This window comes from Aquarana catesbeiana, linkage group LG03, assembly GCF_042186555.1.
Source record: "Aquarana catesbeiana isolate 2022-GZ linkage group LG03, ASM4218655v1, whole genome shotgun sequence".
Lineage (NCBI taxonomy): Eukaryota > Metazoa > Chordata > Amphibia > Anura > Ranidae > Aquarana > Aquarana catesbeiana.
Window position 1 is genome coordinate 299,413,155 of NC_133326.1, and position 19,158 is coordinate 299,432,312.

General features: G+C 43.6%; 1 protein-coding gene across 2 annotated transcripts in view; it reads right to left on the reverse strand.

The window, feature by feature from the left end:
- The window catches only part of ACSS3 (acyl-CoA synthetase short chain family member 3), a 219,335-nt gene that overhangs the window by 115,464 nt on the left and 84,713 nt on the right, over nt 1-19,158 (reverse strand). For both annotated transcript variants that reach the window (XM_073620242.1, XM_073620243.1), the window contains exon 5: nt 18,480-18,614. In XM_073620242.1, the coding sequence (XP_073476343.1) occupies nt 18,480-18,614 (135 nt within the window). The remainder of the gene's footprint in view (nt 1-18,479; nt 18,615-19,158) is intronic.

The window sequence follows — 19,158 nt, forward strand, 5'->3', positions numbered from 1 at the left end:
GCGATCGCGGGCGCGCAGCCCTTTACTGTCGGTGGGCTGCGCGTCACCAACAGGGGTGAACAGCCATTGGGCATGTGATCAGCCGCGATTACCTCACGGCTGGTCACAAATGGGTATTCACCGCATAAGACCGCGCATGCGCGCGATCAGGAGCACGCAGCGCGGTCATGTCGGTGGCAGCGTGTTCCCAGGAATACTGCTCGTCACAGACAAGGGTAAACAGCCAATGGCTGGTGGCTGTTTACCAAGTGATCGGCTGTGATCCATTCACAGCCGATCACTAAATATAAACATAGACCAGTTACTAGCTGTTACCGGCTCTTCTCTCCTCAGACACCATTTCCAGTGTGAGGAGAGAAGAGCCAGGAGCAGTGAGTTACCGATCTATGTATTGTAGTGTACTGCACCAACACCACAAAAAAAGAGAACCTGTCACCCATCACCTCTCACCCACCAGTGACCGTCACACATCACCTGTCACCCACCAGTGACCGTCACCTGTCACCAATCACCTGTCACCCATCACCTGTTACACATTAGTGACCGTCACCTGTCACCCATCCCCCATCAGTGACCGTCACTTGTCATCCGGTGCACAGCCCATCAGAAAAAAACGTCCAAAAGATTCTATACAAGTGAGGAGGCGTTCCAGATCCTCTCCATGACTGATGAGAGCAGCGGGGAGTTCTCATCAGATTCAAATGCCAATTCCGATTGTGAATCAAATTCAGCATTTGAACCGATCGATAGTAGTGGATCAGCAAATGAATCAGAGGAAGAATGGATCCCTCCTAAAAGGGAATGGCTCTCTGGAAACCAGGCAGCCACCAGCAATATACCCCAGGATCAAATTCCCAGGCCCAGTACCAGCGCTACCGCCAACGATAGACGCCAAAACCAAAGGCCCACTACCAGCGCTGCCGCCAGCGAAAGACCACAAGAAATGCCCAGGCCCAGTACCAGCACTGCTGCAGCATCACGCGCAAATGCCAGCACAGGAACTTTAAATCCCCCAACTACCAGCACTGGAGTGCCACGTCCCCAAAAGCCAGGGCCACTACACATCTTCCAGCTGGTCTTGCCAATCCAACATGGCTGCCTTCCGACTGGATCAGCAAGAATTCCCCCTTTCACCGCACAACCAGGTGTGCAAGCCAATACCCAAAATTTTACTGAAATTGGTTGTTTTTATTTATTTTTGCCCGACACTTTGCTGCAACTCATTGTGGACCAGACCAATTTACAGTATGTGAACCCTTTTGGAATGATATGGATTTCTGCACAAATTGGTCATAAAATGTGATCTGATCTTCATCTAAGTCACAACAATAGACAATCACAGTCTGCTTAAACTAATAACACACAAAGAATTAAATGTTACCATGTTTTTATTGAACACACCATGTAAACATTCACAGTGCAGTTTGAAAAAGTATGTGAACCCTTGGATTTAATAACTGGTTGAACCTCCTTTGGCAGCAATAACTTCAACCAAACGTTTCCTTTAGTTGTAGATCAGACGTGCACAACGGTCAAGAGTAATTCTTGACCATTCCTCTTTACAGAACTGTTTCAGTTCAGCAATATTCTTGGGATGTCTGGTGTGAATCGCTTTCTTGAGGTCATGCCACAGCATCTCAATCAGGTTGAGGTCAGGACTCTGACTGGGCCACTCCAGAAGGCCTATTTTCTTCTGTTTAAGCCATTCTGTTGTTGATTTACTTCTATGCTTTGGGTCGTTGTCCTGTTGCAACACCCATCTTCTGTTGAGCTTCAGCTGGTGGACAGATGGCCTTAAGTTCTCTTGCAAAATGTCTTGAAAACTTGGGGATAAATTTTTCCTTCGATGATAGCAATCCGTCCAGGCCCTGATGCAGCAAAGCAGCCCCAAACCACGATGCCCCCACCACCATACTTCACAGTTGGGATGAGGTTTTGATGTTGGTGTGCTGTGCCTCTTTTTCTCCAAACATAGTGTTCTGTGTTTCTTCCAAACAACTCAACTTTGGTTTCATCTGTCCACAGAATATTTTGCCAGTACTGTTGTGGAACATCCAGGTGCTCTTGTGCAAACTGTAAACATGCCGCAATGTTTTTTTGGACAGCAGTGGCTTCCTCTGTGGTATGCTCCCATTAAACCCATTCTTGTTTAGTGTTTTACGTATAGTAGATTTGCTAACAGGGATGTTAGCATATGCCAGAGACTTTTGTAAGTCTTTAGCTGACACTCTAGGATTCTTCTTCACCTCATTGAGCAGTCTGCGCTGTGCTCTTGCAGTCATCTTTACAGGACGCCCACTCCTAGGGAGAGTAGCAGCAGTGCTGAACTTTCTCCATTTATAGACAATTTGTCTTACCATGGACTGATGAACAGCAAGGCTTTTGGAGATACTTTTATAACCCTTTCCAGCTTTATGCAAGTCAACAATTCTTAATCGTAGGTCTTCTTAGAGCTCTTTTGAGCGAGGCATCATTCACATCAGGCAATGCTTCTTGAGAAAAGCAAACCCTGGTGTGTGTTTTTTATAGGAAAGGGCAGCTGTAACCAACACCTCCAATCTCATCTCATTGATTGGACTCCAGTTGGCTGACACCTCACTCCAATTAGCTCTTGGAGATCTCATTAGTCTAGGGGTTCACATACTTTTTCCACCTGCACTGTGAATGTTTACATGGTGTGTTCAATAAAAACATGGCAACATTTAATTTTTGTGTGTTATTAGTTTAAGCAAACTGCGATTGTCTATTGTTGTGACTTAGATGAAGATCAGATCACATTTTATGACCAATTTGTGCAGAAATCTATATCATTCCAAAAGGGTTCACATACTTATTATTGCAACTGTATATGCCCAGCAGCATATTGCCAACAACCCCCAAACATCATATGCCCGTCCGTTTGAGTGGAAGGATTTGACTCTAGAGGAGTTCAAAATGTTTATGGGCCTCACCATAAACATGGGGCTTACAAATAAAATGAAGGACATGCCTATTGGTCCACCAACCCCATCCACCACATGCCCATTTATTCTTCTGTAATGTCCAGGTCCTAATACGAGATGATAATGCGCTTTCTTCATTTCAGTGACAACACCCAGTGCCCTCCCTGCAATCATCCAAATTATGATTAATTATAAAAAAATTCGCCCACTCATTAATTTTTTTTCCCAACGATTTGCAAAACTCTGTGTCCCCGATCAGCATATATGTGTAGATGAGTCCCTGGTACCCTTTTCAGGCCGGCTAGGAATAGAGCAATACATTCCTAGCAAAAGGGCCAAATACGGAGTGAAATTTTATAAGCTTTGCGAGAGAGTCACGGGATATCTGTATGCGTTCCGCATATACGAAGGAAGAGATTCCCAGCTCCAGCCCCCTGAGTGCCTGGCCTACATGGGCACAACTGGTAAAATTGTATGGGACCTGGCATACCCACTGCTGAAGAAAGGTTACCACATATACCTGGATAACTTTTACACCAGCCTGCCCCTTTTTAAACACCTATACCTCGTAGAAACCCTGGCCTGTGGAACCTCCAGAAAGAATAGGAAGGGCTTCCCACAAGCCATAGTGAATAAGAAATTGTGAAGGGGAGAAAAAGCAACTTTGAGATGCAACAAAGTGCTGGCCTTGAGGTGGAAGGATACCAGGAATGTGTACATGATGTCCACCATCCATGATGACACTACAGTTGAAGTTCAGAGAAGATGAGGTCCCATTGTAAAGAAAACATGTGTACAAGTTTACAATCTGTACATGGGGGGGTGGATTTAAATGACCAAATGCTTCAGCCCAATTTATCATTAAGGAGGTCCCGTTTCTGGTACAAGAAAGTAGCAATCTATTTAATTCATTTGGCCATTTATAATGCCTACATAATTCACACCAAATCCACAGAAAGCCCTGCCCACTTCCTAAAATTCATCGAAGAAGTTGTCACGTCCCTCATCTACCATCAAAGACACCCCCCCCAGAAAACCTTCGCTCTGATGCTGTTAGCCGACTTCATGAACGCCACTTCCCGGACAACATGCCACCATCTGAAGCAGGCCGAAGACGCCAAAAAAAATATTGAGTATGCAGCAAAAAAGGATTTCGAAGAGATACCAGCTACCATTGTCCCCAGTGTCCCTCTGAACCCGGCCTTTGCATTGGTGAATGCTTTAGACTATATGACACATCCCTAAAATATTAGCCCATATTCTTAACCATTTCTCCATTTTCATCATCTGTGCGGACCATTTCCCATGCTTCCTCAAATAACCATGCCACTGCCTTCCACGTGAACTGACCCTGGCCTGTTTTATTAACTACGCTTCTGCCTACTGCTTGGACTGCTTGCACATGAACTGACCCTGGCCTGTTTTATGGACTATGCTTTTGCTTACCGCTTGGACTGATCTGTTGCCCTGCTACTGTAGTACACAGGGGTCTCACATGTGAGGGGCTCCAGAAATGTTTTTCTGGATGGAGAAAACTATTTTTTTTGTTGTCTCTGGGTTTTGTAATTTCCGGATTAGGGTCTAGAGTCCGGAGGCTTCATAGACTTTGAGTGGGTCGAAGCCTCTACCGCTGTGCCCCTGTGCACAGGTCTTACCTGATTGCGGCCCTCAGCCGGCTGCTGACTTTCTGCCATCATGCCTCTGCCTGCTACCTGGACTATGGAAATAATTAGCTGTAGCAAAGGCAGTATGTTTATGAAGGGCTGGAGAGTGGTACAATAATGAGTGCAGGCAGGTAACGGTGTACCAGGACTAATATGGCTGTGCTGGCTGTCTCTGTCTGGACAATTTCTATGGACAAATGCTTTGGCTGTGCTGACGATATACAATATTCCTGCCTGCTGTCTGGATAATTACTATTGTTGTTCCTAAGCACATCCCTGCCTGCTGCCTGGACCAATTCTCTCCTCTGGGAACACTACTAAAATCGCAGGTAATACTTTTTTTTTACCCTTTCCTCAATAGAATTTATTTTGGAGTGTCATTTTTGGTATGTAAATGCTATGTGTTAGAAATATAAGGGCCTTCAAAAATGATAGGTTGTTAGGAAATTAGATGTATAATTTATTTTTGTAGAACGCCTGAAGGTGCTACTTCAATGGTGGGCCTCTGTATGTGGTCAGGCTGTGTAAAAGACTCACACATGTAGTATTGCCATTCTCAGGAGGAGTAGCAGAATGTATTTTCGGGTGTCATTTTTTGCTATGTACATGCTATGTGTTAGAAATATCTTAAAAATGGACAACTTTGTAGGAAAAAAAAAAAAAAAGGTATTTTCATTTTATTCCACATTTTCCAAAAAGTCTGAAAAAAAATGAACCGTTCAAAAGACTCATTATTCCTCATAGATTATACGTTGGGGTGTCTGCTTTCCAAAATGGGGTCATTTTGTTGGCGTTTACCATTGTCCTGGTGCTCCAGGGCCTTCATAAGTGTAATAGGTGGTTGAGAAATGAGATGTGTAATTTATGCTTGTAGAATGCATGAAGGTGCTACTTCACTAGTGGGCCTCTGTATGTGGCCAGGCTGTGTAAAAGTCTCACACATGTGGTATCGCCATACTCAGGAGGAGTAGCAGAATGTATTTTGGAGTGTCATTTTTGCTATGTACATGCTATGTGTTGGAAATGTCTTAAAAATGGACAACTTTGTGGGAAAAAATGCATTTTCATTTTTTTCCACATCTTCCAAAAACGTCTGGAAAAAAATTAACCGTTCAAAAGACTCATTATTCCTCATAGATTATATGTTCGGGTGTCTGCTTTCCAAAATGGGGTCATTTTGTGGGTATTTGTACTTTCCTGGCTTGTTAGGGTCTCAAGAAATGAGATAGGTCTTCAGTACATCAGGTGTGATCAGGTGTAATCAATTTTCAATGATTGGCACCATAGCTTGTAGACTCTATAACTTTCACAAAGACCAAAATATATACACTAATTAGGGTTATTTTTACCGAAGATATGTAGCCGTATAAATTTTGGCCAAAATTTATGAAGAAATATTATTAATTTGCAAAATTTTATGACAGAAACAAAGAAAAAGGCGTTTTTTCACCAAATTTTCAGTCTTTTTTTATTTATAGCACAAAAAATAAAAACCCACTAGTGATTAAATACCAGCAAAAGAAAGCTATTTGTGTGAAAAAAAGGATGCGAATTTCATTTGGGTACAGTGTTGCATGACTGAATCATTGTCATTTCCTTTTTTTTGGACCACGAAAGTACTCAATAAAAAACATTCCTGGAGTTCAGCTTTATTTCAAAGATTTTTATTTTGAGATACAAGAGAAATACATTTGAAAACGACATCATGTATAAAGCAAATTTTGAAAGTCACTGTAACTGTACAGAATGGGGGGCGTGTCTGGACGAGCTAGGAGAAGGACGTGTGGAAGCTGAGCTCCGCTCTACATATACCCATCCGACGCCATCCTAGCCCTTCTTCAATCTGTGGAGCTCCTCTCCACCTCCAGAAGTGGTTAGCCTACCTCCACTGCGGCTAACAAGGGGAATTGGCTACCAGGGCTGCACTCTATCTAGCCCCGGGCCTCCAGCTGGACCTGAGCCCTGGGCGCCCGCCGCCATCTTGGGACCTGCGGAGGGCTCCGTACACGCCGCCCATCACCCCCACAGCCAAGCAGACAGAAGGAGCCTTTACCTGGCGGCTCGATCGTGTCGCCGTCGGCAGTCGGGGGGGCCTTGGGCGACTGAGGGTTGCTGCCTAGTGGTCTCTTCCTCTGCCTCGGACTGCTCCCCGCCAGGCGCCATCTTGCGGCCTACAGGATCAGCCTCCGCAACACAGGCACAGTGAGTACAGAGGCATCCGCCTACCCACCCCTCTGCAGAGTCCCCCTTGCCCAAATCGGCACGTTCCCACTCCGCCAGGACCTCCGTTTTGGTGCCCCGCAGCGCTGAATTGGGCCCACAGCGAACGGTGCTCACTCGGCCGGCCGCGACTCTCAGGAAAGACCGCGGCTTCGGCCTACCTGTGGAAGACGGCGGCCATCTTGGTACTCCAAACCACTTCCCCTGCTAACCTGCCCAGCCACCACTATAAATACTGAACTCTCAAACATACCACCCATTAACTGGCCCCTTCATATAGTGACAGACCACATACTCTATTACCGCAAGAAAAGACTACCCTCCGGCCTACCTCTGGAAGCTAGCGGCCATCTTGGTGCTCCAAGTACTCTTAAGCCAATTCCCTACTACTATATCTTACACATAGCTTCTGCTCCCATAAACTTCCATCAGTACAACTATCATCGCTTTTCCCTGTGATTGTTGAAGCGCTTCTAACATTGCTTGCATACTTCCTTCATAAGACTATTTTTGAGTAACAGGGATATTATGATGGAAGCATGTCTCTGAACAGATGTGAGTAGGGGGTGATCCCCACGGCGATCGACCCTATAGTTCCAGTAATGTCCGCCAAAACACCTAAACTCCGGTCTGCCAAAGGTAAACGTCCAGGCAAGAAATCACTGCCCGTTCCAGTCTCCACTGGCTCTATTCAACAGTACTTAGATAACGCAAGAGACGAGCAGGTCCGAACCTCACGGACCAGCGTCTCTCCATCATCTCACGCTGCATCTGTGCGAGACAGCTCACCAGCCTCCTCATACTGTTCTGACCTCATGGATGATCCAGGATCCCCCGCGAGTTCCGAAATGAACACGCTAATGAGCGGTCTCAAAAAAGAACTTGCAGGAATGTTTCACAGTTTGGAGAAATCCATAAAAAAGGAAATATCTGCGGTCAGATCTGACATGACACATATTCTGGTCAGAGTTGAGGAAACGGAACAGCGACAAGACACACATGATTTAGCTATTAAAGAACTACAGGACACTGTTACCCAGCTGGCCTTTGCCCATCGAGCCTCCCTGTATAAACTCGAAGACCTCGAGAACCGTAACCGTAGAAATAACATTCGTGTCAGAGGTCTGCCAGAGGCAACAGGAGATAATGACCTAGAACCATTTATAAGAGGCATCTTTAATACCATCTTGGGCAATTCAGCCACTGAACCGCTACGTTTTGACCATGTACATCGTGCCCTAAGACCCCATAATGCTAAGTCAGATCAGCCCAGAGACGTTATTTGTCGCTTGCATTATTTTGAAGACAAAAATGCTATTATGATGAAGATGCGGGGCTTGCCTAATGTAGACTTTGACGGAGCAGTCATCACCATATTTCCAGACCTTTCTAAGGAAACCTTGGACCGTCGCAGAGCTCTGAAACCGCTCCTTGACCACCTGCGTTCAGATGGGATCACATACAGATGGGGATTCCCAGCCTGCCTAATTGCCACAAAAAATGGTCGGTCACACACGCTGAGATTTCCGGAGGAACTTCCAACCTTTTTGCAAGATCTTAATCTTCCACCCATGGAACTCCCAGGTTGGCAAGACCCAATCCCTAAATTCCTGAGTCCAACGGACCCATCTTGGAGAAAGACCCCCTCAAAGAAAAGGCGTACCTCTCTTCCAGGCTCTGCACAAAAGCATGGTCGAAATATGTAACTTTTCACACGTACTAATTTTCTTATTACGGATAATCTTTTTCCTACAGGTTGTCTATCTTAAGTCAGGTTTTGGCCGCAGTTTTTCTCTTTTTTTTTTTTGTCATACTGTGGTACTGACCAATGTTCTTTGTTACCTTTTATCCATGGGTTTGTAGTTTAAGCACCAAATTGGTTTGCACTTTGTTGCCTAGGGGTTATGTTTTGTTCAAATTGATCCTGGTTACAAACTGGTAATATTTACATTCCTAAATGGAACAAATTATTTACTTATAGTTATAAGTTATTCGTTTTCTCATAGGTCGCGCGCTGTGGGGATACACTTCCTCTGTTTACCCCCCTTCACTACAGCGCAATCCTGTCACCCCCTTTCCTTCTGGGGTTGGCGAGAACGATTGGCCTTATAGTCGCCCTATTCAGTCCCCATCTAGGGATTGGGTTGGCCTCTAGTTCTCTCTCTCCCCAATGGGAACACTGCAGATTTCTGCGTGATAATTATGTGTTTCCCACAAGTTGGTTAACTTATATATGTGATTTTCACATGTGTTTTTTTTGTTTTTCTTTTCTCTCTCTTTCTTTCCAAAAAAACTCTCTCCTTTTCTCCTTTCTACTCCCCCCCTCTGGCTGGTATGCATGGAAATATAGGCTAAAGGTACGTACTATGCTTTAACAATGGCTACATTAAAGGTTATATCGTATAATGTTAGGGGTCTTAATGTTGCCGCTAAAAGACACCAATTAGTCCGTGAACTTAAAAGAGCCACATGTTCTATTGCTTTTCTTCAAGAAACGCATTTAACTCACACAACACCCGTTAAGCTAACCTCATCCCACTTTCCACAGTGGTACTATAGTTTATCAGATACTAATAAAGCTAAAGGAGTGGCCATTGGATTCTGCAGTACTGTATCCTTTAGGTTATCTGACATGATGGCAGACGACCATGGTCGCTTTCTTTTCTTAAAGGGCTTCCTAGGTAACACTCAATGTACTCTTGCAAACGTGTACTGCCCTAACCAAAATCAATCAACTTTCCTAACACAAACACTGACTAAACTTTCAAACTTCGCCAAAGGCCTTACTATCCTAGTGGGCGACATTAACATGCCACTAGATCCAGCAATTGATACATCCCAGGGCCGCTCTAATATTTCCTTCAAACAACTGAAACTTTTTAAAAAAAAGCTTCTGGATCTTCAATTGATGGATGTCTGGCGCCTTCTCCACCCTAAGAAGAAGGATTATTCACACTTTTCCACAACACACCAATCCTATTCCAGAATAGATAATATATTCCTAGATCATTTTCATCTCCCCCTCCTGCAATCTGCTCACATTGGCACCGCATCTATATCAGACCACGCACCTGTATCAATGACGTTGACCGTGCCTTCCTTACCACAACGCATTAACAATTGGAAACTCAATGATTCCCTTCTCTCTAATGAAGCCGAAGTTTCCATGTTAGCCTCTCATCTCTCACAATATTTTAAGGAAAACAAACCCTCTGACACCTCTCCCTCTGTTGTGTGGGAAGCCCATAAGGCTACTATTAGGGGTCGTCTTATTGAACTCGGTGCTAGGAAAAAAAGGGAGCATGGTCAGCGGATTGATCAGGTCCTACAGCAGATAGCAGCTCTTGATAAACAACACAAACTCTCCATGCATATTGAGCACCTTCAATCCCTCACACTCAAACGTGAGGAACTAAAATCCCTTCTCAATTTAGATACTAAAAGAAAATTCCAACGTTTATCACAGAAATTTTATGAATGGGAAAACAAACCAAGCAAGCTGCTAGCTAGGTCTTTAAAGACTAAACAATCACAGTCCTTTATTTCCAAAATCAAACTTTCAACAGGGGAATTAGCCCATGCAACCCCAGATATTGCTAAGGCCTTTAGAGAGTATTACAAAGACCTATATAATGTTAAAAATGACCTGTCCTCTCTACCACAAAAAGAGAGAAGAAGCCGCTTGCTTTCCTACTTGAGAGCAGCTAACCTACCTAAATTGCCCATATCTGCCCTCAAAGAAATGGAAGAGGACTTCTCGGTTGAGGAGTTCCTGGTAGCATTGAAATCATCCCCATCCGGCAAAGCTCCTGGACCGGATGGGTTCACCATTTTATACTATAAAACATTCAGCGACATTCTGCTTCCCCGTCTCACCACTTACGCAAACTCTATATCTCACTCTTCAGGTCTACGCCCAGAATCTCTATCAACTCATATCACTGTCATCCCTAAACCCGATAACGATCCCACTCTATGTAACAGTTTTAGGCCAATATCACTAATTAACGTTGACATCAAACTTTTTGCTAAAGTAATTGCAAATCGACTGCTCCCTTTTTTGCCCAGCTGGATATCAGCAGACCAATCAGGATTCATACCCAATAGAGAAGCAAAAGACAATTCACTTCGTGCAATATCCCTAATCCAATACGTTCAGAGATGCGCCCAGCCCACCCTACTCCTCTCCACCGATGCTGAAAAAGCTTTCGATAGGGTGGACTGGGAATATCTTAAAGATGACCTTAGGCCACTTTGGGCTGGGACCTAGGATGTTCCACCGAATCTCATCCCTTTACTCTAACCCCTCAGCACAAATTAGAATTAATGGGACGTTGAGTGACCCCTTTGTCTTACATAATGGAACCAGACAAGGCTGCCCCCTCTCCCCTCTCCTCTTCGCTATCACCTTAGAACCCTTCCTAGCTACAATTAGGCATAATGTTAATATCAAAGGCATACAAATAGGCAAAAGATCCCATAAATACGCGGCGTATGCGGATGACGTACTATTTTTTATCCAGCAACCACGCATCTCAATTCCCAACTTAATGGCTGAATTTTCTACCTTTCAATCCATCTCTAACTTCAAAATAAATCTATTCAAATCTGAAATTTTAAACATTAATATCTCCAAGTCCGAAGCTCTTTTCCTTAAGCCCCTGTTTCCCTTTAAATGGGTATTGAAAAGCATGAAATACCTAGGTATATATTTGACTCCCAATCTCCATTCTTTATTTCGACATAATTATATCCCCTTGCTAAACAGGATCAGGGAGGATCTACGAAAATGGTCCAACTTATCACACACATGGTTGGGGAAAGTGAATATAATCAAAATGAACATACTACCCCGCATCCTTTTTCTCTTTCAAATGCTTCCAATGGGAGTACCAGTGGGGTTCTTCACTATATTACAAACACTGATTTCCAGATTTATTTGGAAGGGCGGCCATTCCAGGATATCGAGAGAGCTACTATTCCGCTCCAAATGCTCAGGCGGTCTAGCACTTCCTAATTTTAAGGCATATTATCAAGCAGTTATCTTGTCCAGGTTGGCTGATTGGAAATACGCTCTTAAATCGAAACTATGGGTACAAATTGAATATTTTTTAAGTGGAGTGGATCTTTCGGTAGCCCCCTGGATACCCCGTTCTTGTGGGGCCCTAGCTCGATCGACCCCGACTCTCACTATATCCTCCTTAGATATCTGGGACGCCCTACACAAAAAATTCTCTTGGAAGTATGATTCTCCTCTATTACCTCTCCTCAATCATAAATATTTCTTACCGGGCTTATTAGATCCAGGCTTTAAATCATGGGGAACGGAAGAACCTCTTCTATTACATCATGTCCTCCGGGACAACATACTTAAACCATTACACGTGATCCTTGCTCCTAAACCCACCACATTTCTAGATAAATGGAGATATCACCAATTACAACATTTCTTAGGATCCCTTCCCAACCCGCTTAGAGGTCTGAGTGAATTAAACGCCATAGAAGAAATATTCTACCCAAAAGATCCCCCTTTACATGGAATTTCTCTATTTTACAAAGCTCTCATTGCACTTCAAAATCCCAACTTCCCACCTTTCCTGGCTAAATGGGAGTCTGACTTAGATTCCTCCCTAACAGATAATCAAAAGGATAAGATCCTCCAATTAGCCCACACTTCCTCATTGGCCTCAAAAATGTCAGAGGTCAACTATAAATTGCTTACTAGATGGCATTACACCCCAGCCAGATTACAAAAAATGTTCCCCGCCAGTTCCCCATTATGCTGGAGGAACTGCGGGAACAAAGACACTCACGCACATATCTGGTGGTTTTGCCCACTCATCCGACCTTATTGGGATGTCATCCGCAATTTAATATTACAGATCTCGGAAGTCAATATACCCAATGACCCATGGACTATCCTTTTTCATTCTACCAAAACCCCCATAAGAATATATAAACGTTCGATTATCCCTCATTTACTAAACACTGCCAAAGCATTAATTCCTACTTTATGGGGTCAACCAACAATCCCTTCTATAAGAGTTTGGTTACAAATGGTTGATAAGGTACATCTTATACAGAGCATCACCCACGACATTAGAGGTACCTCTAAAAAACATTCTCTAACCTGGGATTCTTGGATAAAATTTCAATCCACATCTGTTTATAAGGAACTAATAACGCAAACCTCTTAAATCTTTCGTCCAAGCTTAGCCAACTACACCTTAACATATCATTCCCTTTCACTGTGTAGACATGCATGCCAGCAACAACCCCCCCCCCCCCCCGCCATACCCCCCCTCCTATCCTCTGCTTTCTTACCTTTCCTATTTTCCACTACTTCTCCTACTCTCTTCTCTTTCAGCTAATTTTTCTTAATTTTATTTTTCCTGCTTTTATTTATCTCTCAGTTTCTATATACCAAAATAAGGATTTTTTCTTTTTATATTAATTTTGTTTTGTTTCAAGTGCTCACAAAGTATAAACCCTATGTTATACTAACACTTTGTTTAGCTTCCGAGCCAATTATTTGAGGGCTAGCTTATAACTACTCATTGAAATCTGTGAGTGCTGAAACTCTTGTTGCTGTGTTTTCAAGAATGCATTTATTCTGAGACATATGTATATCTTTGTCATACTTTACTTTAATAAAAATATATTAAACAAAAAAAAAAAAAAAAACTGTACAGAATGAAAAACAAGTGGTACATAAAAACAAGATTCAAACTGGATCACCTGAGATAATAAAATCATGGCGTGACTTAGGATGAAGGAAAATTCCCAGAGAGTCGGGTGAAGGTTCCCCCCCACCTTCCAACACCCCATATGGGAACTAACTGTACCAGAGTAGATGTTTCCAGCTTCCAAACCCCCAACGAACACCACCCAGGAGGAAGAGAAAATCGCCATGATTCTCGTAACCCGTAGAAAACTCATAACTGAAGGAATAATATAAGGCAACCTGACGTTTTCTTCTTTAGACTTTCATAACATTGGGGAGGCGGGGGGGGGGTGAATGGAGGGGGAGGAGAGGAAGGAGGGGAGAAAAGCTGGAGGAAACAGAAGAGATGGGGGAGGAGAAAGAAAGAAGCATCGAACCGAGAGCATAGCATAAATTAAGCCGATAGTAAATGAGTGGTCAATGGGGTACCCATATGGTTAATAAAGAAATAATCTATCCTATGGTAGGAATCGTGTATGTTAGAATGATATGAATAATTTTTTTTCGTTTGGTGTTGGGCTCTCCAAATATCCACCAGATGGTACTTTACTAATGTCCCTTTAAATTCCTCTATTTGATTTTTATTTTTATAAGCGTGGGTATTAGTTGTATCCATTTTTATGTCCATAATAAAATTAAAGTCCCCACCCATTATCACTGTACCTTCAGCTTTCTCCATAGCACTGTGTACAGCTCTTATTCCCATCCTTATTTGATCATAATTTGGTAAATAGAAAATAGAAAGAAAAAAACCCCTTATTCTACTCCACACTCAAACACAATCTCACTCGTTACTCGAACAATCTACTCTACTACTACTTGACTTAAAATAAACAAGTCTATCTTACTATCTAAAGTAAGTTCCCTACTATGGGGGATTTTGAGCCTGCTGACCAGAAACTGCCGTCCGTTCGCTGGCCTCATGCCGCATTTTTAATTGCTGGTTTTCATACCTTTTTTGTTCTTTTTCTCCCTTCCCTTGCTCTTTTAATCTGTTTATCTTCTTCCATTCCATTTTATCCGCCCCAGTTCCATTATATTATTTATTTACCATTATTGGGCCCTCTATCCTTCTTGTTTACTACGTTATCTCTCTATTTCCCTCCCTTATCATTTTTTCCCTTCCTTCCCTCTCCCCTCTCCCATTTCACTCCACCCTTTACTACTCTTTTCTTTTCTTCTCTCTCACATCAAAAACTGTAGAGATAGGGGGATGAAGGGCAGGACCGTGTCTTTGATTTGTGAATTAGTGATGAAAGGGATAGTGTGGGTCTGGACTAGGAAGTGATCAATCCTGGCAAATAAATTGTGGGGGCTGGAGAAGTGAGAGAAGTCTTGTTTGGTGAGATTTAATTCTCTCCAGATGTCAGCCATGCCATGGGCATGAGTATTTGGCAATCTTGAGGCTCTCTTTGTTCGGGCGGGTCATTTGGGAGGCGGGAGGTCTAGATCTATCCAGACCCTGATCAAAATCTGCATTGGAGTCCCCCCGAAAATGACTGTATCCTCCAGGATGGGGCAGAGGGAGTCAAAGAGGCGTTTGAAAAAAGCAGCTTGACCTTGTTAGGGGCGTAGCATCAGATCAAAGAGTAAAGATGACCCTCGATCATTCCTTTAACTAGGATGAATCTGCCCTCTGGGTCTTTTGTGTCAGAGCTCCAGTTAAAATTACAGGATTTTGCAAATATAATGGCCACCCCTCTAGTTTTATTTTCTGCGCTGGCGAGAAAAACGTCAGGGAAGTGAGAGTGGAGGAATTTGGGACTGTACCGAGCCGGAAAGTGAGTTTCCTGAAGCATGACAATATCTAGTTTTGAAGATTTAAAATGGTTAAACAACTTTCTCGTTTTGAGTGGGGAATTCATACCCTGGACATTGTGAGTAGCTATCTTTAAAGCATTTCATGTGTGGTCAGCCATGGAACCATAGATCAGGGACACTAAAATGCCCACCACCACTTACCTCTGGGAGTCTGGTCTGCTCCAATAAGGTCTCTCAGGTTGCGTAGGCCAGGTGAGTACCCAAACTGAAAGGAAGAAGAGTAAGAGAGAAGGAAAGGGAAGAGGGATAGAGGAGAGGGAGTTTTCTCCCCCAGGGTGTGTGCGAACCCTGGGAGGAGAAAAGGAACATAGAGGACATCTTGCACATAGGAGTGAGAGAGTTTTGAAGTACAAAAATCTTCATGCCAAACAAGGCCTAGAGGTTCTATCCCCCAGAAACCGTCAGGAGTCTAAGGGATAGGAGGAGGTGCATGTGAGCCACCTCAGACCAGGGCGCCCTGATAAGGAGAAAAAAACTTTTGAAAAACCTTAAAACTTGGGATCGAGGGCGATCGGGACAATGTCACCAGAGTGAAAACAAACACTGGAAACCAATGCAGTCATAAGGGGGGTTCAGTTGACCCTAAGATCCCTGTTCGTCACAACCCCCCCACCTCACCAAGTGACATGAGGGGGGGGGGAGCGTCCTGTAGGCTCCTAAGCTGTGCCAAGATGACTCCAGAGGAAGAGTCACTAAATAGTTGAGGGCGACTTGTCCTTCACAACAGAAGTTGAAAGAGGGGCTCTGGAAGTCTTGTTGCTGAAAGGAACAGGAAGAATGAAAACTGCAACTTAACTGTAAATAAGGCACTGGATGAGCACCAGGATAAGAGATCCTGGGATAAGGGAGAAAGTCAATCTTGGCAGAAAGAAGATCAGTTAATCTCTTTGGCCTGTCTCCAACTAGGATATAAACTCTGCATTAGGCGGGAATTCATGGAGGGCCATTATGGGAAGTTCTGCGAGCCTTGGGCTTATTCCAAAAGGGGATTCAGAGGGCTTACTGGTGGCTGTCGTTTGTTTGAACCCATGGAGTGGGAAGAGGTTTCCATGTCCATCTCCTGGGAGATTATCTTCAGGCCGAGGAGAAGCTTTTCACCCGTGGCAAAGATGGAGAAGGATTGGTTCTGGCCTTTATATGTGAATTTCACTGCGAACGGAAAAGCCCATCTGTATTTTATGTCTCTCTGTGTGAGGGCATGTAGAAGTGGTTTCAAGGTTCTTCTGCGTTGGATAGTAGAAGGTGCAAGGTCTGCAGAAATCTGCACAGGGTGACTTTGGCATGTCACCTGAGGCATGGCTCGTGACTGCTTCATTATAGCATCCTTGACTGCATAAAATTGGGATTTGGCGATGATGTCCCTGGGGGAGCCATCCTTCCTGGGGGGGGGGCAAGTGCTCTATGGGCTCTATCCAGCTCCAGACAGTGGGGCGGGATGTTCGGGATCAGCGTTTTCATTAGGTCTTGTGTCACTGCTGTGACATCCAGGATAGATTCAGGCAGGCCTCTGATCCTGAAGTTGTACCTCCTGGACCTATTCTCTAAATCATCAATGCGGGATACAGCAGTGCCCAATTGATCTTGGAGGGTTTGGATGAGATCAGAGTTTTAATGTGAAACTGCAGCAGTCTGATCCAGCTTGCTTTCAATTGCCTACATCTTGGAGCCAATATTTTGGAGATCTGCTTTTATGTCCCCAGTGATTTTAGCTGCTGTGGAGGCTAGGCCCCTATCCAGGAGCACAGACAGTTTAAGGTAGAGATCTTCCACATCAAAACGATGATCTCGGGCAGGGGCATCATGGTGGGGGAAGACTGTGTAGGCGGCCATTGCAGGACCTGTGGGAGAGAAAGCCTGATCCCCGAAAGAGTGGCTGAGCAGGAACTCTGTGAATGCCGAGGAGGGTATCATGTCCTGCTGGCCCTGTCCCTGAGGTCCTGGGGGGTAGTGTAGATGGGCTGGAGAGAGCACTTGCCTGTGATCCAGCAGTCCTTTTGTGAGGGAGACACGAGGCTGTGTGGCTGCTTCTGCCGCGGCGGCCATCTTGGTACACCCAGGCCGGGTGGAGGCTGGCTCCAGATTATGCCTGGAAGCTGGATTAAACATGCGGGAGTGATCTCCGGTGGTGCGGGGGTCCGATCGCCCCGATTAGACTGGCTGAGTGTGGCTGGAGAGGGCGCTGCAGACGCCACTGGTCTGGTGTCGCATGGAGCTCCGTGCTCAGGCGAGCATCAAGGATCCCTCGCGCATGCGCACTCCCTGGAGTTCAGCTTTAAAGGCCCATTCAGTTCTTCAGACATTATACAAATGTTAGAGAATAGTGTAATGTCTGAAAAGGGAACCTAATGGGTTGGGGAAACTTGCATAGTTAATATCTTACATTAGCCGATCACCCAAACACCAAACTTTCTGCAATAATTATTGGCCAACACAATAAAAAAAAAACAAAAAAAAAAACAATGCATTACTATTATATATAAACCAACTTTTAGGATGCACCCATTACGCTATTACGATAAAGCACTAATGTGCAATTCACACAGATGAACTTTTCAGAACAGTGTAGTATTATCATGCTATTAGAAGTCTATTTTTAGAAAGTATATAATTTATCCTTCACCAATTTAAATATCAGTTATGCACCTTACCCATGGCTTATTACAAGCATTTTTTTTTGTTGCAGTCACTTGTCAATAGCATTTACAGGTCGTTCATAAAGCATGTTTTATATCTTCTGGAAACGCTACAAATACAGAGTTTAATGTTTGCTTAAACCAGATTTACGATAGCTTACAAAAGAGCTTTTTTTTTTTTTTCTTTCCATTGGGACACAAAGGAATACAACAAATATTCCTTTTCAAATGTCATCCAAACAGCAACAGTCGGGTAAAATAAGCTAATGAGCGCTTCAACCTGACAAAGTATGACTCATGTTTCCTTTGTAATGGTAAACAAAACTTTGACTTCTGTAGCATCCTAAATCTTATGCAGGGGTGAATTTATTAATAAATGCCCTATTTTACAGAGTTAGAAGCACCTCTACAAAAAAAAAGAAAAAAAAAAAAAAAAAAACGGGAAAGAAAAATCAGGTGTGATATTGCTACTCACCATTTTGGGTCTGCTATAAATAAGAATTTTCTCTGGTTTGTGCTGTGTCAGTTCCAGTGCTCTCTCCACAAGCGGGATGTACTCCACTTTCCTGCCAGGTTCGATGCCAAAGGATGCTGTCACAATTAACTTTGGCTGCAGAAACATATACATTTCATTTCTACTTAGTAGGGATTGTGGCAACTATTACCGTAAGAAACAGGGTCATGATAAACAGACTCAATAAGTGAACAGTTATGGAGAATGTAAATTCAATTTGACATAGCAAGCTATAGCAAGTACATTTTTGACACATTACATTCATAGCAGCCTAAAGAGACACGGTCATCCTCAGTGTCCTACAGATCAGATGTGTTGGGTACATGACTACCAGCTACCCCCCTTCCGTAGCTGCAATATTTCTTTCATGTCCCAGCTGCAGGGTCTTGCTAACTTGCTAGTAATAAACAGCTGGAGAAGGGAAAGCCACGGTGAGCATCATACACAGCTGAAAATGTTGGATTACGAAAATGTTAGCATTGCCCCCATCTCTGCAAAAGAGCAAAGACTGGAGTTAACAGAGGCACAGCACAAATGGTGAAAATCTCTCTCTCTCTCATATATATATATATATATATATATATACACATACACATATAATCTCCATATTCCAAACCAGTGTTTAAACTGAATATAAGAG